The 24,431-nt window shown below is 40.7% G+C and overlaps 1 protein-coding gene across 1 annotated transcript in view; it reads right to left on the reverse strand.

Moving 5' to 3' along the window:
- LOC111217982 (E3 ubiquitin-protein ligase NEURL1-like) overlaps window positions 1-24,431 on the reverse strand; it is a 59,841-nt gene that overhangs the window by 26,984 nt on the left and 8,426 nt on the right. The window contains exons 2-3 of the mRNA XM_022740057.1: window positions 3,151-3,401; window positions 2,566-2,887 (exon numbers count right to left, since the gene is read on the reverse strand). Coding sequence (XP_022595778.1) covers window positions 2,566-2,887; window positions 3,151-3,401 — 573 coding nt within the window. The remainder of the gene's footprint in view (window positions 1-2,565; window positions 2,888-3,150; window positions 3,402-24,431) is intronic.

A 24,431-nucleotide genomic window follows, 5' to 3' on the forward strand; every position in this document is an offset into this window, starting at 1 on the left:
ACACTGACAGTGCGTGCAGGGAGCCATTAAATAAAATGGTCGACAAAGTGAGCAACATAATGCAACAGCCAGAAGGAGAAGCGTGATATGAAAACAGGTAGAAGGGCTGATTTGATTTGGCGGTGGGAACTGCTTTTGAAAGCACAGGCATGGTTGTGTGTGTGTGAGTGAGTGTTTGTATGTAGCACTATCCCTGCTGAATGGAGACACTACCGGAGGCCCCCTGCTAATTTACATTACGAAAGAGCTGCATACACAAGCTGTACAAAATGTCTTTGAGCGAAAAACTTAATCCACCATAGAATTTTAATTCAATCTTTATGTAGTGAGGATTATAGTATTTCCAAAGAGGCACAATGAATAATCTCACTTGCTGCTGAAAATCGCTGAAATGGAGAGAATATACTGTAAATGTTATTGATCCTGGAGGGGAAATTTGGAATTTCAAAGCAGCAGAGAACAGAGGTGTCGACTGGGGAGAAATGGAGATATTGAGTGAGGATGTGATACAGGATCTAAATTAAAGTAAAAAGGGATTTATGATAAAATGTCTACAATTGTAACGAAACCTTTTTTCAGCAACAGCTAACACAAAATTTGTTCTCAGATGGCTACATATTGAAAGGTTTAGACAGAATGAAAAGAAATATAGAAAATGCAGTTCTTTTTTACCACTTATATTGCTTTATCTGTTGTTTCCCAAGCTACCAAGGGTTTAATTGAGAATCCAAGCCTGAAAAAAACAGCAGCTCCTCAAATGCCAGATAAAATAAGGAGTGAAAGCGAGGGAAAGGCCTCAGATGTGAAAGCCCAAGGGCTTATCTGAGAGGAGAGAAAGGTTCATGGAGCATTGTGCGCAGAAATGTGATGCACAGAGCCGACACAATTGGCCATTGAGCTTCACAAAGGACCGTGTCTGGTTTAGATGATGTATTTCTATCTCGACCTTCGGTGGCGTTCCACCCCTCTGAACAGGCCCCTGTTTGTGAGGGCAAATGTCAGTCAGTCAGCACCCCCTGAAGTACAGAAGCCCCTGCTCTGTAGGCAGCCCTGCATATGGTCTGACTGTAAAAAAGACAGTCGGAATAATTTAAGTAGGGCAAAGGAGAATCTTGGTTTTTGATTTACATGATGCTATAAGCAATGTTTCAGAGGGGTCATATTTTTCAGAATCAGACAAAACCTCGGTTCCCTGCTATTTGATAATTGAACCATTTTCTGGATGTCCCTTTTTCTGATAAGACCACTGTCATTTCCCCTCTGTAAACAGTAATTTAGTATGTTGAATATGATAAAAAAGATTTTGAGTTATGAACCGTTAATGCCACACCACTTGCCATCAAGGGAAAGGCAAACACGGGAAAGGGGAAAACAATGAGGGAATATGGATTCCCTCGAACTCAAGATACTAAATCTTCATCCACACCAGCCTGGAGATACTGTGTCAATCAACACAGTGCACAATTACAATTGAATGTGCTATCAGTGGGACATGTGACCCCTGGTCTATTTTTATAACAGCAGAGGGGATGACAGCATTGAATCTCCAGGGAAAAGAAGTATGTGTATACATTCTCTCACACGAAAGCCTTGGCCATACTATCCTGAGCTATATCTTTGTGGTATGTATGCTAAGCTACCAAGCACATATTGATAATGCACAACAGTGGATTAGTAACAGTGCCCCCCCCGCGCTGCTTTTGTGTAAACACCGGGGCCAAATCTTGGTCAGATATAGATAGCCTTTGTTCATTGTTATTCTCTTACTTCATGGAAGGCTTTACTGTACACAGGGACAGGAAGGTAGAAGACCTGTTTACAGTAAACATACAGACACAAGAAAACCTGCTTTGTCGTTGTGGAAAGTGAAAGCACTAAAATGTGAGGTCGTCTAAAAAATAACCTTAACACTTTAAGCCGTGAAAAAAAATAAACTGTGACCACATAAGTGACAAGAAGGAAAAATGATCACAATCGTGGACGCTCTGATAAAAGATTGTGCCAAAATATATAAATCTGACATGGTTTCATTTAAGACAAGATTTTTCATAGTTTGTGGTTCTCTGTAAAACATAAGGTCATACAGGACACTTGCAACCCGTCCTTCACAAAAACACCTTATCAGGGCTAAATTAACCTACTAGCAGCACCCACTAATTACCCAGTTAATTAATTAACATATTATATTATATCTTCTTTATTTGATCCAAACGAAATCCAAAGGGTAAAACCTTTTATATGTATGGTTTTATATACTGTATACGAACTGTTATATGATAGATTATTTCATGGCTGGGAGCAGTGAGTCACCATAAGGTTGCCAGGCAATCAGAGGAGACAGGAAGTAACTGTACCCCGCCAAGAAACCACTTTATATTCTCATATATACCCTATCATATACCATTCCTTTAAACTCTTTTCCATTCCACTTTATATTAATCAGTTAATCAAATTAGCTAATTGCCAAGCAGTAAACATGGGGGCTTTGGGGCCCCAAAAGGTGTGTGGGTCCAGTCCCTGGTTTGTAATTTAGCCCTGCACCTTATTCTTCTTCAGCCATCTTACCTAGCAGCTGCACTCCGCGCGTCAGACCATAAACATCAATCAGGGCCCAGAGGGGCTCAGCTGTGCGGACTCCGCTGAAGAACAGCATGGGGCTGGACTCATTTATGCGGTAGAAGACTCTGCCCTTCTTGTCAACCCAAAAGGCGATAACGTTGCCTTCATTGGCAAATTCCTCAGGCAGGGCCTTGGCCCAGAAGCCACTCTGGGACACAAGGTCAGGGCAGGCGTACTTGGGCAGGTTGTCTGGGTTTATCCTGGACGGGTCTTTGGAGGTGAAGCCCAGACGCAGAGCCCCGCTCCAGCAGCACTGCTTTTTAGTAATCTGGGGAGAGGAGAGCCAAGGTGGGTTTACTTGTATTATTTTGGGAAAAAAATGTATCATTTATTATTTCCTAGAAATTAGCAAAATAGTGCTGACTGTTATTTGACAAAGAGGCTCTAAATCACCCCCAACTCTCAACTGCTACCTCCTATTTGACTCTACAAAGTGTCAACCTAAGATAAAAACAGTCTGATAGTTTTGACAGTTTAAAAGCTCTCAGACCTTTCGGAGCTCAAGTGTTTCACTCTGACATAATAAAATACCTTGAGGCGGACTTGCTCATACAGCGCTATGGGCCTGTTGCTGAAGGTGATTGCGTTGCAGAAACTGGCCTGCCTCTTGACTGTCTTCTGGGCCAGGTCCATGACAATTTGGGAACCCTTGGCATTTGGATGGAAGAGGAGTGGGCTGATATGAAGGGGCCCACTGACACTGCCACACTGGATAGGCAGGCACCTCTTGGGTTTGTGATGGCATCTGTGCGACGTGGAGGGGAACGGGCCACCAAGGGAGTCTGAGGACAAAAGAAGAAAAAAGCAGAAAGAAAGATGAGTTTCTCAGTAAAAACAAAACAAAAAAAAAGTCCTAATGAGGAGCAGGAGGTTGGGGTTAGTCACTGTGATTACTATCTGATGTTTCAAATTTGATGAAAAGCTTTGCATCGCAGAAAATAATATCAGACATTACTGCACAATCTAAGATTTCTGAGTTCTTGTGTTTTGGTCTTTGTTGATTATTTGTGAGCAATGGAGTAATAAGCTAATCAGCGATAATCACACTGGGCCCTGCAGGGTGTAAATCAAATCTCCATTCAGGTCAAGACTGCATTGCAATACAAGACTGAAATTGTGCTCTTCAGTTACTAACCAACTGCAATGTTTGTGTTCCCAGACAAACAGCCCTTTAGAGAGCCAGGCCATGAGTCCTTGTGTACTGTGAGCCATTTGGATGGGCATCTGTCGCCACAAGTCCTCAGCAGAAGCCATGTGCTGACTGGCTATACTGAATGGCAATGGACTGCACTTATATAGCGTCTTATTGGCGTTTCAGAACAGAAGCCACATTCATCCATCCACACTGTGCTTTTTCGTACAAATATAGCACTTTTTCTACCATACACACTAATTCACATATCGATGATCCACCGGGTTTAATATCTCGCCTAAGGAGCCGAGAATCAAACCGCTGACCTTTCAATTAGCGACCTACTCAACCTTTGAGCCAAAGCCGCCCCATAATTATGCAGTTTCAACATATTACATACCACATACTTATTACTAACATTAATCATCATTTGGCTAAGTAAAAATTGCAATTAAGAAATTATTTTTGTTTATTTATGAGCCCAGTAAATACCAGCCAACCCAAATATTACACTCTGTCATGTGCTTCATCCTAAAAACCCAGCAGCTCTATGGCTCCTTGCCAAGAGCAGGAAGACATGCAGAGGAGGACTTGAGTGACTTGATAATTACATGCATGGGCAGTAAGAGTGTTTGAATGGAGTCTGACTGAGAGTGGCTGAAGGGGGTACGACCACAGCACTCGAGCAGCTACTAGAAACAACATGTGCTGGGGCAATTTCACAGAGCTGCTAACTGCCAGATTAAAATGGCTAAATTAGTATTCTGAAGTTGAACTGTGTTGAATTTTTTGGCTTTGACAGAGACAATCTGATACTCCTCCAACACGTTATACATTATCATTCTAGGATGGTAAATGATTCCCAGAAGTTGCAGTATTTGTGTTTGCACATTCCAGCATTTTGTGGTGAAGTGGTTTAATTTATCATTTTGTTGTGCCCACTTTCTCTCAACTTGTCTGGCATTATTTTTACATCAGTCAGTGATCCAAATTCTCCTCAGACTGCTCACCTGGATATTTTATATCCATCAGGGTTTTTACTTGTCGGCCCAGAAAGCAATAATGCTAGCAACAGCAATAGTGATTGCAGGCTGAGAGACAGAGTCCCATTCCTGAGTCAAAGTACTAGATGTCCTGCAGCTGTGATGCATTATGGAGTACTCAGGCTACTGTCACTGGAGGAATTGGTGTGTCCGTCTCGTTTGACTGATTTTCACCCTGTATTATTTTCTGGCTAAACAGAAATCCCATCTCCTCAAATCTGACGGAGTGATACATCAGCATAAACATAAGCAAAACCTTGTTGTTTCCCCTTGATGTATCAGTTATTTGATTTTATTTTTCCTTCCAATCAAACTCCAGTCAGTTATACTGCAAAGTGGAAGCATTTCAACACCAAATGTTTGGCCACCTATCTGTGGGAATAAGAAAAAGCAGACCATCAATCAAGGCGATGAAATATGAGATATACTTCTGCTTCTCACAGTGTTACAGTGTTTATGAGCGTGCTGAAGTTTCATTCCACCCTGTGGCAGTTGCCTGCTCACGAAAATAAAAGGCTATAATTGAAAATGTCAAAGTGAAATTATGGTTAATATTCAGTTTATGGTGCTTTGGACCCTATAGCTGCTGTTATAATCACAGAGAAGTGTCTGATTTTAACAGAGCCTCCTGATTCATGGAACAAACAGATGAAAGCTAACACTGTGACAGCAGCAGATGTCCTGTGGAGTCCTGATAAGAACATGCAGCTAGTCCTAGAAAACAACATGCTTTTGTCCTCCCTCTCTTTCTTTGTCTCCCTCTTTTCCCTCTCGTCTGTGTTTATCTAGTAATGGCCCTTCCAGTTTTTCACCCAGTACGTGTGTCTACCGTTCAATCTGGCCACAACCTAAGAGCATCGTTGAGGCCTTTTGTCTTAGGCAGAGCCACAGGAGAGCGGTTGTTGAATGTGGCGCACATGGTCCCAGGCAGATTGAGCTGAATGCATTACCGGGGCTCCAAAGAGACGCAGCTGCTGTAGAGGGAAAACGGGCAATGTGTGAATTCATGTTCCTTAGCAACCCCTCGTATCTAAAGGTCTCGATCAGCGCACTCTTTCACTCTGCGGCTATCAGCTCGGACACAACAGATGCCTTTTGTTTACTCAGACACAACAAAATGATATTTATAGTCTGAGATTCTTGCTTTTTGCAGCTCCACTTGTGTGTGTTTTTTTTAAGTCCATTCAAACAAAGGGGTACAAGAGTTTACAGAGCAAAACTACCATCTAAATGTATTTGTATCATTCTGATAGATCTTTTAATCAAACAATTTGAAGCATCTAATCTGCTTATTATTTTTCCTTCCACTGTTAAGTCGTGAAGATATGATGGTATAAATCACACCCACACACACACCCACCCACCCTGCTATTATTGATCACTCTTCTAATATCTGTGAGCACATTTGATTTATTAAACTGCAAAATTATTGCTCATATCGATCCTGTTCGTTCACTTCAATAGCAAACAACATTTAAAATTCTTTTGTTCAGTGATGAGCACTCTAACACCGAATGTGCAAAAACTGCAGCTGGTGAGTGTTTTGTTTACTTTCTATGTTATGTGCAAATGGTTACCAGACTTTTAGCATTTCACTGATGAAAAAAGTGAACATCCCTTCACTGAGTTAATGTGCTGACAATTACAGCTCTCAACTTTACTGTTTTGGTTGGCTCTCAACTTTGTTTGTTTTTTCAGCAAAAAAAACAAAGCTGTGATAAACCAGTTGTCCACTACCTGTTCAGATGACACTGACACGTTTGCCTCAACAACTTTAAAGGTCCCATGTTGTATAAAGTGAGATTTCCTTGTCTTTTTAGATTATAAAGCAGGTCTAGGTTCTATATTAATACTGTAAAAGTATCAAAGCGATCAGTCCACAGAGAAATGTACTCGGCCTTATTCAGAAACTGAGCCTTAAAAAAAGCCATTAGGACTTCCGGAACTTTATGATGTCACAACTATACTATCACTACCCTCAACCATCCCTCCAGCCCACCTGCACCCACCATTCAACCTGGCTGGATTTGGGAATTTGTTTCTCCGCGTGTTTACCTGAAATCTGCTTTATTTTTATTAGATCACTCAGAAAACAGTCAGCCAATCAGAGGAGAGGCTAAGAGGAGCAGGAGGAGATGTAAAACTACACTGAGATGTTTTTTTTTGGTACTTAAAACCAAAAATATAACTTCAACAAAACACTTCAAATAAAACACTGGAAAAGTGTAAAATATGGGACCTTTAAAAAGACAATATGCCAGTGATCTGTGTACTGTCATGTCTGAAGTAATAAAAATAATGATTTAATTGTTCTCTACTCTGACATTAACTGCGGGAGATCATGTCATCTTGTAGCACGTAGTAGGTGCAGCAGTACATTTTTGCTGTATGAAAACTTTTCACAGTTGTTAAGTCGTACCCTAGAGGAATAGAAGCTGAGAGGCCTTCAAACTCAACTTTCTGGCTCATATTTTATCTCCACACTGGTACCATGTAGCAACACGCCAGCACCACCCCATACAGTGTTTAGCCTGAGGTCTATAGTATGTCTGAGCACGTGACACAGAGTATGTGACAGCAAAGTATCACTTCAGCTTTGTATGTACTTTCTAAAAATTTAAGCAAAAAAAGTTTTTTCTCATGGGTGGGAAAGCAATTTTTCCACATAGCAGTTCTAGTTGTTAAGATTCAGTACGTAGTTTTAAATCCCATTTTGTACTTTTAAGTTATTAGACAGACCGCAGCAGCCTCGAGCCTGACGGCTGGTCTCAAGTCTCCAATTACCTCAGCAACACAAATCCTGGAGTATGCTCATGTCCTCGGAGCCTGAGATGTGACCCCCTTCATGTAAACGGCTTGAAACTGGCTCCTGTTAACATCAATCTGACAGCTGCCTCTTTCAAACTCCTGTTTGTGCACACAGCTTTATGCTTGTGTTATCTGGGCAAAAGCAGTTTTAACAGCCTCACAGGAGCCATTTTGCCAAAGGTCAAGGATTTCTTATTATGAACAAATAGGGTGAAAAGCTTGTATTCCTCTGCCCCGAAGTGTAGAGGTCTTTATCCCACTAATAACAACAACACACACTACACACACACACACACACACAGACACACAACAGCTCCAGTCCCTCATCACAATACACAGGCTTGTGTGCGGCTAATACCTGTCATACCCCAATGAACATCTCTGTGGAACATTAAGCTAATCTCTCGCCATTTCATTTGGCTGACGACGGCGAGTGAGAGGTGAGCTAGGCGCGTGCACATGTTTTCTGTGCATGTGTGTATTATCCACACACTTCTGTTGCTCCTCGACCATCAGCTAAGTGGTTTACCGTGCAAACAGGATTTTATAGGTGGGAGAAAAGTATTCAAATATTTGCTCAGTATTTGGTAGGCAAATGATTTCCTGGTTCCACGGAACAACTGTAAAAGCTGTTCTTGTAAAGTAAAAACACAGTTAAAATGTATCATATCGTACGGAATTGGGACAAAAACCTTGTCTAAAGGGTAAAAGGAATACTAAATTACATACAGCATATCTATTTCCTTGGTGATCTAAACTTCTTGTCACACTCTATTGTTTTAAGCAGCAAAACCCTGCCTGTGTCTCCTAGGTATGCTGAAACAAACATTGACTTGCAGTTACTGTTAACCCATGTCTCCATATATACCCAGTATTATGCAATACTTTTAGCACCATGGAAACATGGATGAGTCTGTAGCATCCAGTCACAACACCCTACTATCAGTGCAGCACAGGTAGCCCACAAAGCCACTCCTTGTACTTGTTGCTAAGTAAAGCCCGGCTTAACACTCATCCTCTGAGACTTTAGCAAAAACAAAGGCACACACACACACACACACACACAAACACAGTGTGGATCTGTGGCCTCTATGGCCTCGCATATCAAATCTTTAACCCTTTGGCAATCATGAGAATATGTGAGCGTGCAGGCTAGTGCAGGGTTTAACAAAACAACAACTTCTTCCAAGCTTGCATTTAAAGTGAAACCACTGTGAGGAGATGTAGCCACACTGTGCTTTAGATCCTAAAGTACAGTAATGGCTACTAAACAATCTGTTAAGAAAACATATATTGCATTATTTTCACGTCGGGTGGACTATTACGCTTTACAATGTATTTGTTTTCTTGAAAAAAGCAACCATTATCAACTAAAGATAAAAGCAAGCAGCTGGTCTTTTACTAAGGTTACCAGTGTAAAATGTTTCTCTTCCCGTTTAAGTTCTTTATTTGATTTTGCTCTCTGTGAGTCCGTTGACAGTGTCATTTACAATGCCGCCAACAAGCCTGGAGGGCAGTGACAAACAATATCTTAATGATGTTTACATAGCAGTGTCTGGATGATGTATTCAACCCCACTGACTCATGACAAAAAAGCATTTCAGTCTGATGTAACAGCAGCTGTGAAATGAATCACACAATAATAGCGATGATTAATTACCCACATTAACATTTAGGCTTAGATGCTTAAAAGCATAGCTCAGCCAAGATAGCTTTATGTGCTATATGCTCCAACAGAAGCTTGTGTAATGGTGCCTTTTACAGTGTAGTTCACAGGGTGTTACATTTCCTATCCTTAGTGATCTCCAAAGTCCCTTGCATATGCATTTATACATGTGACAGATGCTACACAGATACAGGTAGCGTGTGTGAAACCCAATAGTCTGTGTGGCTCAATGACAGGGAGGCTACCACTGCTGCAGCCCTGATAATAACTGTAGCTGTGGCTGCTATTCTACCTGGGGACAGGTACCAGAAACTCATTACGGACTCATCACTCATTAGAGTGGTGGTAACGAAAGGGCCTGACATCCTGCTTGGCAACACTGTGACAAATCTGTTGGTTCAGTGTTGAAGCACTGATAGATGACTCGTAGCCGTGGTAACTTTGCATGATGGGGCTTTCCATGATGACACCGCTCAGAGCAGCATCAGGTGATCCTGTAATTTAAAACTCTTTACTCTAGGTAGCTGCAATATACTTTGGTGGCTGCTTTTTGCCTTATGGTACATTGCAATAGCCTCATAATCAAACTTTTTTTTCACTTTTTTCAGTCAGCCCGTTGTGTTCATATGAGAAGCTTTCTGTTTGGGCAAGGGTTGTTTGTACTTCCTGTCCAGCTGTCCAGACATCATTTTCAATGACACAGAGGCTGCAGTGGTGAGTTGCAGGGACAGTTAACTTGGGTTTTTCACAAAAATGGAACCAAATTGGTGATTTAAGAGTTGTAAGAGTAAGAGTAATTTGATTCGCCAATTAATTCCAGTCTCTCCATTCCACTGCTGTCTCTTCATCAGTCAATGTTAAGTTAGCATAAGACAAACTCAACTGTTCCTGCAGAAATTTTACATTAAAAGCTTACAAATAAAAGGAGGGATGGAAGACATTCATGTGGAAAAGGTGCAGGAAGCGTTAAGTTGCATGCAGAATAGTTTAACGTGGACCGAGGAACAGATCAATCAAAATACTCATGAATTCATCATTGAATGCAAACAGTATTTGTGTTAGAGAGGAGAAATGTGTATAGAATATATTTGCAACTCAGAAATACTGGCGATGATTCAGAGGTCTGGCACAGAGCTAGAATTGTAACTGTTAGATTCAATGTAAAGCTATAACTAACAATGTTTTTTCCAATTACTCAATTGGACTGAAAGATGGCCATCACATCTTCCTTGAGCTCATGGTAATGTCTTCACATTGCTTCCTTTCACCGACCAGCAGCACAAAACCAAAATGTGTTCTTTTTGCATTAATACAAATATGAGAAAAGCTGTAAATCCTCACATTTCAGATGCTGCAACCAGCAAGTGTTTGGAATTTTCCTTAAAATAAATTATTGATCAAATACTGAAATTCTTGTTGTAATGCTCTGCTCTCTGTTCTGACCTCTACAGCATATGGACGCATTTTTGTGTACATTAGAAAATAACTAGTCTATACCACTTAAACAAATACGCTCTAGTTTCCTATCCTGGGCTTACCCTACTGTAGAGACACTCTGCTATCAATAATTCACACCCTGATGACCGCGCAGTGAAAGGTGAGACAGCAAGGTTGATCAAGTCTGGTTGACGTCACCCACTACAGCCCACTAGTCTCCCTGCTGTTACCACATTTTCTTCACGACAGCGATCAATAAGTAATAATATCGCAAGGCCGCACGCAGCGCAGCACAATGTAGTACAATGATGCTTCTTTGGCAGTGACGGAGAGCAGGCTGGTGGAGAGGCTTAATGATATGCAGTGTATATTGACTGGAAGCAGGCAAAGATGCTATTCAGTACTGGCTGAAAGTCATTATGTGGGTGCTGCCTTGAAGGTGACCTGTCATGAGGATGAAAGGGCTGCTGCAGACACACACAAACACTCAAATATTTTGCATGCTTGCCGGACAAAGAAGATGGTTGGGGTTGCGAATATGTACATGTGAGGGGATCTGTGCCCTGTGTGTTGATCAAGGAGACAGACTGTTGCCCCAGAACATGCTGCCTTGAGTCAGAAGAAGTAAGAATCACATGCATGACGCTGACACACGCTCTTAACAATGCCACCTGACCCTGACACATATGTTTCTGTCACTCCATAGCAACAGTCAAGTCTTCATTAAAGCTCTGTGGTTTTAACTCTTGTCCTAATACAGAGAAAGAAAGAAAAAAGATAGGACAGGAAACAAATAATTGGATGCATTTTCAAGTGGCTCGCATGAGATATTAACTATCTATTGCCTTTATTTGGCATTCAATAGCTTGAGGCATATCCCATGACATTACTGAGATCTGATCTGTCCTTAGAAGTTAAGAAACTTCACTTCGTTAAATGGCATCTCTTCAACTCCGTATTACTTTGCATTTGGATACAGAATCCAATTCACTTCGAATGGAGCCAGACGCGCCATCGAATCAGCCTGTGGAGCCTCAGACACTGGCCCACTTTCAGTCAATCGGGAGCACAGAAGTGGAGCTCCCACACACTCGGCAGACTCAATTATGCAACCGACTCAGCAAACACTGTTTGGATGTGCTCTGGTGCTTCCCACCTGAGAACAGCCTGCATAGGTGCAACTTAAGAAAGCATAATCTGTTCCCCGGTAACTAACACCTTTCTTATAAATGTTATGTAAATGTAAACATTGAGTATGTAATGGTGACAATTTTCTGGGTAATACATTTCAATTTAGGAATGCTTAGTTCTTTGAAAGCTGCATTTCCCCACAGCACACGTATGCAGGAATACATCGGTGGAAGGGTTCAAATATGATTCTCTGATAACTTAAATTTAGATCAAAGAAAGAAAGAAGCAGCAGAGGGAATTGAATGCTTTCTATCAATGGCTGTGGGTCGCCATAGCAACAACTGTAGTTTAATATTAGCTTCAGTTTAACCCTTTTATCTTCCCACTGGGATTAACAGGCACTTTTTCTTCACTTCCAACTTTTCTGAATGTAAGTTAGCAGTGATTGTCAGGCAGCGGCTTTATTGAATATTTGTCTCTTACTGGTTTAAGTGGGATAACAGTCCGTTGCTATGGATGCTTCACATCCATTCATATCACACTACAGAAAGAAATCAGCTAAATGTTGTCGGTTTGATAAGAAAATCCCCCAATAGTTTAATGTTATTTATGCAGCGAGCCATCAGTTAATGAATCAGGATACTGTATATTGAATGCACACATTACAATGAGTCATTTTATGGGGTGTTTGACCTTGATCCCAGAGAGAAGGTGTTATAGTCTTCTCTTCCTGCTGTCTTAGTCTGTCCCTCTTTAACTAATTGGATTAATCTTGGGGCTTTAATTAGAATGATCAGGTGGTCAAAATCAGGAGAGGCCGTAGGAGCAGGGACTTGGTCCCATAGGATCACTTATATAAAACCACTATAAAGTGCTAGTAATAATTCTATAGAATTATGGAGTGAGCTCAAAATCATACTTTTAGCACTGTTCATCTGCTTTGTTGCTGTTCTTCATATGTTGCAGTAGAGAGGAAAGAGGGAGCAGGGAGGGCTACTAACTTATTGCTACTTGTCACCATGGGGAGCATCAAACAAGATACACAAGGCCTGAAGCTGACCTATATTTACCCATAAACCTAAACAGCAGCTATGCTGTTGACTTTCACTGTTTATTAACCCACAGGCTCAGAGCTCAGAGCTCTTCAATAGAATTAAACAAAATTAAATAGTTGTATTAAGACACAAAATTCTACTTTCACACCAATTTGAAATGAAGACAAAATACTCAGTTAGCTGTTTTGCTCATAGCCACACATAAGATGGATGCATCGACCTTACTGTTAACATACAGGGAGAATGCGATGGATAATGGGAATCAATGTATTGATTTCGTGGAGCACAGCTGCACACAGTGTCTCTTTATTAATGAGGGGAAACCACACCACAGCACAGAGGGAAACTCCACAACTTCCCATCCTTCACCGAACGTGACACGCTCGCGCTCCTTAGCACATACAATGTAAACAGTTTAGTACAGTCTCATATGGGATATAGGTCTCCATTAGAGCGCGAGAAGGAGCTGACATCCTGTTTGCTACGACGAATTAATCAAAACACAAGTGAACACAGCTGCGTGTCTCGACACCTCTATTCTAATTGGCGGAGTGACGTCACTGTGACCAAAGAATAGGCTATAGTAGCAATATGGTACCTGATAACACAGCCTGTACTGGCAGCATAGCTAATAGTCGTCAGTGAATTAAACATTTAACCACATCAAATAAGAAAGATACACATTTAGGCCTAACCAGTACACCATGTATTTTAATATACACCTCAGAACACAAGCACAAACACTATGCCTTACCGTAAAAGGCATTTCGCGTTATCTGGCCACCCATTGCTTTATTCCTTTACAGTCCGCTTATCGCTTGAATGGATTATTCAGATGCTCTCGTTGCACAGCCCAGCGCTCGTGACATGATTGCACGTTTGCAGCCAAAGGTAACCTATCACTTCTCTCCTCCGAGTAGATGCAAACGCTTGGAAAGACAAGACCCACACCTCCGTCTTGTGAGCGCAGGGGCACATCCGTGAAGGCAACTCCCCCCCCTTCATTCACTGAGCGCTCTCTCCGCCCGGGTCCCACTCACTCACACTAGCATTTACATAAAAGGTGGAGACTCTGGCTGAGCGCTTTTAACGCTGTCACTGCCGCGACTAGCTGCCAAATCATGGGGTTGCTACATATGGAGAGAAAGTGAGCAGGAAAAATAAACAAAATATAACATCATCACATGTACGACAAAGATGTATGAACATGTATTTCGTAATAATAGAAATTGAATTAATGAATGGGATTATACAGTAGGCTATATGTAGGCTTTCTTCCACATGAGACTTTGTTGTTTAAAAAATAAAAGAGATAGGCCTACAATGTGAGGCTAAGTATGGATCCAGAGCCTCAGGGAGCAAGTGGTCACATTCTTTACTCTCAGCACTCACTCTTTCACCTTCTGTACTTCCTTATGTGCCCCAGCCCCCCGGCAGACAGACTGGGTGACCCCTTAAGAGTAAGGCCTCTGACTCAAGTTGTCATCACGTATCGGCGGTGACCTCACAGTCCTCAATCTCAGACACCACTGTGTTAACTCTGAGCCTGAAGCTGCAGGCTCTCAGATAATGGTAATGTGAAGGACAGGGTGAGGTAAACTAGATATGTGAATTAATATTAACAAAAGTCTACTATGAATGTGAATGTGAAAGACGGCATGATAAAGCAATGAAAATATTCAAAATATAGCATACATGTAAAATGATATTGGTTTTTAGGTGGGCATTTTTCAAGTGGCTAAAACTCAAGTCTACTGCAGGTTATAAATGCAAACCATCACTTTAAGCAGTTTTGTCAGGATAACATCAAGTGGGCCTGATGAAGTTCCAGAAGTGACAGTTTTCCTAAGATCCTGCAGTGATATTGGTCTAAAACAATTAGGCCTAAACACACTCAAAGAGGGGCAGAGGAGTTCCACTGCAGAGGTAGGAGGAATGATAGTGTTTGCCCTGATATGTTCAATCTTTTCAATGAAGAAGCTAAGAATTCTGTCACGGTCGGCTGGAGAGGAAGCGTCTGCTGTGGTGGGAGGACAGTTCACAAGCTGATTGATGGTATTAAAGAGGACTTTGGGGTTGTGCACAGTGGCAGAGATTAGCTGAGAGAAACCCTGGTCCCTGGCTTACTTAACCTTACAGTTGTATTACGTAAGTAGGCAGTTGTTTTAGCAGCAAGTAATCAACCTGCTATTTACGGGAGTTCCACCTGCATTCAGCCTTCCAACATTTTCTTTTAATTTCTTAATTTATCCACGGGGCAATTTTGACTGTGGACCTTAGTCTAGCTTTTAGAGAAGCAACCATTGTCCAGACTGGATAAACATATCTGATTATATTTGAAAGAATGGGCAAATTGTGTGTTAAAAAGTGAGCGGAAGGACTGAGCTGTGTTGACTGAGAGCATGGAACTGGACCTTTTGCTTTATGGGTTTTAAAGTAGCTTACTATGGTTTTAAGCAGGATACACATAGGGTTAGAGACAGCAAGATCTCTAGCGGAGAGACTATTTAGATTTAAACCAAGTGTAAACACTCAGTCTAGTGTGTGTTCACAGTTGTAGGTTAGACTGTGCACATGTTGGACAAAATTGTAAGACTCTAACATTTAAAAACTCTGTTCTTTCAACATGAAAGTTAACACATTATCCCAAGGTGGTGAGGTAGTGTTAATCTGGTCACAACAGATTAGCCTAAATTAGCAACTTTTTTGTATTAGGTATTTGTACTAGTTCATTACCAAATGAAAGTGGGAGATAACGTAATTAATTACCGCTGTATATATGTACACACACACACACACACACACACACACACACACACACACACACACATATATATGTGCACACACACATATGTTGTACATATATATATTTATATATACAGTGGTTATGATGGTTAAACAAAAAAGGTTAAACAGCAAGCCTAGCTGTATCTAAACCTATCAATACTAAAGCTTTTATAAATTATATATTGTTTAATCTGTCAAATTTCAAGTGTAAAAAGGAAAATTGTTGTTATACAAGGAGGTACAAGATCCAAGTTCATGCTTAGTGATGCTGATAGACAGATTTTGCTACCTTTGCACAGAGCCAGATTTGCTGTTTCCCCTTGTTGACAATCTTGGTGCTAACTGGCTGCTGATTGCAGTCGTACTTTTAATGGACGGATATGAGAGTGGTATTGATTTTCTCATCTAACTCTCCTCTGGAGAGCAAATAAATTGCAAGTAGAAGTGATGTATTCAGGTTCAAGAGCATAATTATTATCAGCAAAATGCACTTGAAGTACAAAAATAAAGGTGCTCATGCAACGCGTAGCAATTCAGTGTTCCATAAACCTGCATGCAGCACTTTACATTTGTTGCTGGAGGAGGTAGACTTAATTTTAATTGTATCAACTTTATACACTGTTGGGTTGTTTAATCTATGAGAATTCATTCTATTTTCAAGCAAATTTCAAACCTCATCAAAAACAATAATTGCCTCTGAACTGTAAATAATACGTATCTAAAAATTGTGTACAGTGCTTGAGGTAATCAATGTCAATATTAATATCAATTTCACACCATGTCTGTCACACTCTGAGTCATGTATCAGTTACTTAAAATGATCAGTCATTGCTTCATTACTTGTTTTAAAAATGAAATATTGTATATAGAAACATTATACTTTTATTCAGAAAAGCAGGCAACTCTGGTTGTTAAAATGCAGCTACAAGTCATTTAGGGATATGATGAAATTACAAAGACACCATCCTTTTGTGAAAGGCACAGAGGAGTTGAATGAGTATAAAACAACTGGCTGCATGATTTTATATATCCTCTGTTTATGTTTAAAGCATTACCCACTAAATTCTGCAGGTAAAAATATTTACATGTCCACATTTCCCCATCATGTTTAATGATACCGACCATGTAACCATAACAAATACTCAAGCCCGCCTGGGATGTTGATCAAAATGAAATCAGGACCACAACCTCAAGGTTCAGTTTGCTACATGAGACAATGTAGAGACACACACATGGTGAGCACATTGGTGAAGACAGTTGGTGGAAAGCACTCATAGCACAATGAGAGGCTAACCACATTTGGTTTCATGTATCACCTCTGCAGACAATTGTAAAAATCTGGATTGAGGATTTTTAAAGAAGCCGAGTTGATTTACAACAATGGAAGACATATCACACAACTGAAATTAGCGTCCTTATTGCATTCACTAGGAGATAAATCAGTACAGGTCAAGACAAAATGATTCTATCAAAAATAATGTTGATAAATTAGATTAAGGATGATTAGTAACAGGACAGAATGACCTCAAGTCAACAGATACATCTTTTTTATATGTTCTGACAAAACCAGCCATAAAACAAACACCAACAACTTGATTCTTAAGTCTCTCTAGGGATGACGTGATCACACTAAGGTATAACAGCTTTGCGTGCCACGGACACGGCTGTAAGAAAGAGCGCTGGCCAGACAAGTTTCAGGAAGAAACATCAGGCCGGGTATTAACATGTCATGTAACCTTGCAGATACACACTACAGGAAAGGCCTGAAGTAAAGTGCACTTCCTTTGCCTGGCTTGATGTTGGTGCTATACATGAATACATTGCTAGAACATCCTTCCTTTGTACAGTACCTTTTACTTCCTGTTTTAATAATGCCCAGCCATCACTCTGTTAGCCTTAACCTTTGAACAAGAAAGCCTCCTTTGGCCCGCAGTCTTGATTGAGGTTCATCTCTCAGTCTGTACATAAAATTGCATTACATAACTTACTCACATAATGCAGTGTGGCTCGTGGTTTGCAGCCGTTCAGCTGATGTCAGACAGGACTAAGCATACAACGTTGATATACTGCCTGTCTGACAGGTTACATGTTTCATGTGAATTCCATCCATATTTTGTTGTCTTAAGGGGACATCTCTGGCTAATGCCTGCAGCATCATCAGCAGATGTTTATTCTGCTCTGTTCGGTTTAGCTTTGCTGAACCATGGATGCTTAACCTTTCTGACAATCTCTTTAGAGTTATCTGGTGTCTGCACATGAATAAAGACTGCAGATATTTGGATGGACACAGTACATTAATCTGGAATTCTGAGAGCACATATGCTTTTAATATACAAAGAGTTTTCTCAAGACTGTCGTCACTGGAAAAATGACAGCACTGGTGTTTTGCTGAAGCACAAATTCCTGACTAGTGTCCTCTTGTGTGAATAATGACTGTTCTTTAACTACCAAAGAAGTAGTGTGAAGTGGGCCAAGTCTGGCCCTTCAAGAAAAACATTTGGCTCACTAATGAAAGCTATCATAGCTTGCATCATTTAAATCTACAGCAGATGACAATGTAAATAAGAGACTTGTGTAACAATCAATAAAGATTTTTTAACAACAAATGTGTCTCAAACACTAATAGGTCACAGTCTAATACATGGTGTGAGGATAGCAGCTTTTTCTAAGTAAACAGCAACAGTATTTTCATTGAATCCCAAATGAAATCGATTACAGTTTAAATGTTGTCGTGCAGCACAAAGCATGTCAGTTAGAGTTGAAACAATTAGTAACATCTTCAAATGTGATGATTTTTCTCTGTTTATATCACAGTAAACCCAATATGTTTGGGTTTGTACCGTTGATTGGACAAAACAAGACGTTTGAAGACGTCGTTTTGGACCTTGTGAAACAGTTTTCTGCCATTTTATAGCAAAAATTATCAATTGATAAATTGAGATGAGTAATCTTTGTTAAGTTTTATAGGAACATTAGCTTCTGTTAGCATTAAACCTCCACTCTGCCTGAAAAGTCTGTCCAATAGTTAAAGCTAATTGATGAATGAGAGTTCAGGGTGAGTGGTTGGGTGTACAAAGTGTCAAGTAACTTTGACACCAGATCCCACTGTTCATATCCTGTTCCACACCAACAGTCAACACTGAACCTAAACTTGTTTGACCACAATCTATCCCTATATTAAATGAAAGTTGTATTGCCTAAACCTGATCAACGGCGTACTGGAAAGATGGCCGATCAGAAGTCGATTTTTATGAGTTATTGTTTTGATGATAGTGGTTTTGGAAGACACTGAAGCCAGAATAGCTCACATTCATCTGTTTGGAAGGTTGGAACGGTTGTTTTGTTTTTTAGATTGAAGGTCTTTGTTACGCCGAGTTCCACAGCGTCGGGTTGCAGCTGAGCTCTGACTCTGTCCACTGGAAACGTTTCAGAAGTGCAGCATCTTGTTCTTAGTATTGTCTAGAGTTGTTTTGTGTGTGTATTTTACAAGCATAAATACACATTTTCATTTCATTTAGAGGCGATAACAGATTCTTTATGGCTAGATTTGGATATGACAATCTTTTGTTACTTTTAACATTTTTGTAATCACTCATTTTAAATATCAAATGTGCTGAATGACAACAGAAACAGAAAAATCCATTAATGAGAACAACTATATCAGGGATTTGAACATATAGGTTGCCTGTCCCTATGTCCTTGGATATGACCCACCAAGGTTGTATAAAGGGTCATGGTTTGGTTAGGACGAGGCACCAAAACTACTTAGTTAGGTTTAGGAAAAAATTGTGGTTAACAGGAGTACTTCCTTAAGGTTAGAGGACCTTTATTGTCACGGTTACAATAATAAACACACGGCTGCGGAACAGTCAAGGAAACAAACATCGGATTCCTGTGTGAAAGTCCTGTGTTTTGTCAACCCATCCATCCACCCCAAATACATCTTAATGTGGAGTTTGTTGCTCCTTATACTACTCTAGGTCACTGTACAATAAAATAACTACAGGTCGTAATAAGCTGCTTGCTCAGGCGACCTATGGCCTTGTTTTTTATAGGAGGACATTATCATTAAAACACAGTGTTAGTGGTCACAGTGATTAGGGTTATAGATAGGGATATTTATCTATCTATCTTATATGTTTATCTTTCCCAACCCACCTATTTGTTCTTTTCTTCGATGTTTAAACATGCTGAGCCAATAAAGGTGAATCTCATTCAGGTATCTATTTCTTGTATGTTCAAGGTAACAGAATAATAATGAGAGCAAACTGGGAAAAGACAACAAAAAGGTGAAAATCCTCATTGTGTGTCGTCATATACATGGGTTTGTTATTATCTTCTTAGGAGTTTCAAGTACTAACACTACTAACAGCTATATTTAATCAGTTCTAGTCTTTGACTTGCTAATTCTTTGAATAATGAAATCACTTTCTATGTGAACAGCCACTGGCATGTGTTCTTCACACACCCACAGGAATTCATCTTGGGTTTAGACACAGTAAAGTAGCGGTTAATGATGAAGATGGAATTAAGTTACATGTATATTTCATGTACTTATTAGGTTGTCACAATTTTAGCTGCAACATCCTTGACTGATTCTTCTTTCTCTGCATAAAAATGAAAGTTTTTCATGGTTTTGAAATCAACAGACTGCAGCCGTCAGCCATCATGTGGCTGCAGACCTGACATGGTGGCTGATGATTAACCAACCCTAATAGCCACATGTCCCAGCATGCTTCGTTTTTTGACAGCAGCTGGAGACCAGACCTGACCGAGGTTACCACGACAACCACTGCTTGAAAGGAATTACGTACGTCTAACAGGGATGCATATGTAAGCACACACAAACACTCACAGCCCATTAGTCCAATGAGACAGTGTCCATGAATACTAGCAATAAAGTGAGTAAAAAGGAAACAACAAATAGCAGTTTGGCAGAATAATAGCACAGCAGGGTGTGAACTGTGTACCAGTATAGTATACCAGTAGACAGGGTATACAGTATACAGGGGTGACAAAACATCCTGCCAACAGAATGGGGCCTGCCATCTCTTTCTAAGTGATTTGTATGGAGGTGAAAGCGAATCTGGCAGCAGATGCCGAGCGGCGGGGCGGTCAGCAGAGTGGGTCTCCTACAGCTGGTATTGTCTGGAGTGCTGCTCAGCGCGTGTGTGCAAACAAAACCTCCCATTCAGCGGGGCCTCAGGAGTCCCATCACAAGGCCATTTGCAATATGAGTAACGACGGAACCTCAGACAGATCCAGATCCAGAAACAGGACGAGATGGAGAGAAAAGGGAGGAGAGGTGGAGAGAATGTAGGAAACTGTGACACTGTCAAATTTTTTGAAAAAGTGACAGGATTGTTATGTAATGCAAAAAAGAGAAAATGAGAAAAATGGAAAAAAAAAAAGAAGGGGGGGAATGTGAGAGATAGCAGGTAGGGGGCATTTGCACAGCTACTGCAGCAAGCATTGGAATAATGATGGTCTCCTCCTTTCATAAATCCAGCCTTATTGCAAATCCCTTTCTGTCTATTCTGAGACATGCCCTCAGCAGGTATTCCAGATAACTACACTCTTAGTTATTAGCAAAGGTGAAAGTTAGTTTGAGGGCAAAGGATGTCTGGTGTAATGCAGTACTTTTCATCAGAGTTGGAGCAGAAGAAGTGGGGAGGTGATAATTAGATCTGTCACTCTGCTTTAATATCTCTCCGAGCTGCTTGGCCCTGGGCTGGATTGTTGCAAAGAAATGCCTTATTGTCTCTGCTGCTCAGGAACTGAAAATACCATTTCCATGTCTGATAGGCCGCAGCAAAATGTGCTGGTGAAGAGTGATGGACTTTAGTGCCGTATCACTGTGGATATGAAAGGGCCTGAGCTGGTTATTTCATAAGGCGTACACGTTGTCCGGTGTATTTTCTCTGTATTAATGGTTAAACAAGACAAAGAGTCTACAGCCAGGCTAGTGGCTCTGTGAGGTTGCGTCCGTCTAAATGCTAACACTGACCGTGCTGGACTGTTCATGTTTGGCAGGTATAATGTTTACAATTTAAACCATCTTAATTTAGGGTGTTAGCATGCTAAAATGAGCTATTCAGCTATTTCAGGAGCCCTTGCTTCTGGAAGTCCCATTTATTTTTCCTAAAGTCAGTGTTGTGCGACTCACAGTTGGAGCATTTCTACAGCTTGGAAACAGCATGAAACTCCCCAGGTTTAAGTGTCAATCCAAATGATGAACAGCTTTGTAGAACATATAAGGTTCCATGATAAGACACTGAAGGTACAAGCCTGTGAATGTAACATTTCTAGAGGGGGTGTTAACTGTGACTCCCAATGTGCAAGGTGATACATTTTTACATGTGTATCTGCAGCAGTGATGTGCCATCAGTGCAAGTAAGGTAAGCAGTGCATATCCAGTGAAAGCAGAAAAATAGACATAAATTAAAACAATCCTTACATCTGATCTCAGAACACGTTCCCTCGTCTCATTGTGCTTCACAACCACAGTCTGTACGATGAGCCAGGAAAGGTTAACAATGCTGAGACAGGAAAATACAGGATTCTGCATTGTCACTGGAGTGAGTCATTGTCAGTTAATGGTAAACATTTTTAAGTGTTTTTTTTTTTTTTTAGATATATTTTTCCTCTATACTGCACATTTGATATGTTTAGTGTCAGTTCAGAGGAATAATCTTAATTCTTCCTCAGCCAGGAAGGAGAGCAGAAAAGGTGAAGGTGTCCAGGCAGAGAGCAGCAAGATGCAGAAGAGAGACTTTTCATCACAGGAAAGACAGGCGGCACAAAATCACGAGACAGGACAGGCCCTGAATTTAAAGGAGCTGTTTGTAGGTTTTGCTCTTTCCAGACGCTGAATATACGCAGATTGTGGCCACAAACTCTGTAAAAACTGTAGAGCAAATTTGTGGAACACCACTTCCTTAGTGCATCAGGCCTACAATCTGTAGATTAGTTCATTTCTAAGTTCTTTGTTTTGATAGAGTTCAGCAGGTATGGTGACATTCACATTTTGTTAACAACTGCAACAACAAAGCGTGTTGAATTCCCTGTTCTGCACTGCTCTGACTCGCGCCTCTGACTGGCCTCCTCTCCACTGCAACGGTGCCCGAGGCTCATGGGTGTTAAAGCATTTAGAGCCATCTGCCGAGATTATGGAGGCAACATAAGTTGAAATAATTAAAACTAATCAATTCATCAAAATTAATTAACATAAAACAAAATGATAATTACATTATCTTGGAGAGTCCTACAATTCTTTGTTAAGTAAAAAAAAATAAAAATGGGAATGCATAAAATGGGGAAAGCCTTTCAGGACCAGTGCTCCCTCCCACTTTGCAACTCTAGTAGCGCGCTTTAGAAGAGCTGGTAGGTGGATGTTTGTCATGGTGGATGGAGCCAGGCTAGCTGTTTCCTCATGTTTACAGTCTTTGTGCTGAGCTAAAGCGGTTGCTGGTTGTGGCTTCATATTTACCTCTCAGACATGGTACTGATAGTACTGATCCTACTCGAGACATTCAACTAAAAAACAAAAATGTCAGTCTAACAGTGGTGCTACAGAGAGAAATAAAGGAGATCACTGAACCCAGTTGACTTCATGGCTGTAGTTATTGGGATATTTTGGTGCTCCGACTGACCGACCACTGAACTGACAGACTGCCATTGCCATCTCCACGGCAACGCCGTGACAAAAACATATGTCCAAAAAAACAAAAAAAAAAAGATTTTATGGGGAAAGTCATTGTTTCCTGTAGCTCTCCCCTCTCTTACGGGCAGGGGTACATGTGGTTGTAATTCGTCCCAGAACAGATCAGCGAGACTTTTAAATTGCAATTCCGATCATGATGGGGTGTTTATTGTTCATTACATTAGATTAATATGGGGCAGCTGCTGCGTGGGGAAGCATGTGTATGCGTTTGCATGGATTTTCGGCGCCATCAATCAGCGGCTCTGCTGCTTTAGCGGTTTCCTAACTGTGCCCTCTGTGAATCAGCACTGTATCCCTCTTGACACCCACTGGCTCATGTCACTAACGGAAAGGTGGTAAAAGGATACTAACAGACACTGAGATAGATTACCAAAGCTTTCTTTTATCCATTTATGTGGCCCTCACTTTATCTTTCCTCTCATTTATCACATTTACAACCTGTGTTCGTCTTCTCTCTCTAGGTTTTTATGCTGCGTTAAGATCCTTGAGGAGCTGGGTTGAGCTGAAATGAGATCAAAAGAAAATGGAGTTCTTGAAAGTGTTTTGATTGTCCCATAGAGCTGGCACAGCTCAGAATGAAAATTACCCCAGTCACTGCTTTTTATGTACTCACTAAAACGATAACCTTTTTAATTAGACACAGGAGAGGCCATCAAAGATATTACCCTGGGCTAATCTGTTCCTCTTTTCAGTTGGGAGCATAACAGAGATAAGCAGATCGAGGTGCTGTTTTTAGAGCATCTTTTCCTCTTGTTCGCACAGGTCAGACCTGAGCATCAATTTCTCTCTGGCAAGACTGAAAAACACATGAATATGTCTCATGCTTTGCTCCGAGCCTGGAAAGAAAGAGTAGTCACAGGATTCAGCAAAGATCACAGACACTGTACAAGATGTGAGGCTGTAGCCACGCACTCTCACACGCTGGATAACTGATTTACATGGAAATACTGTATGGTCAATAATCATGTTTTGACTAGTTTTTCCACTATTTTCCACTGCTGGAAGGAAAGAAAGAAAGAAAGAAAGAAAG

This window comes from Seriola dumerili, unplaced genomic scaffold, assembly GCF_002260705.1.
Source record: "Seriola dumerili isolate Sdu_G_001 unplaced genomic scaffold, Sdu_1.0 BDQW01000050.1, whole genome shotgun sequence".
NCBI lineage: Eukaryota > Metazoa > Chordata > Actinopteri > Carangiformes > Carangidae > Seriola > Seriola dumerili.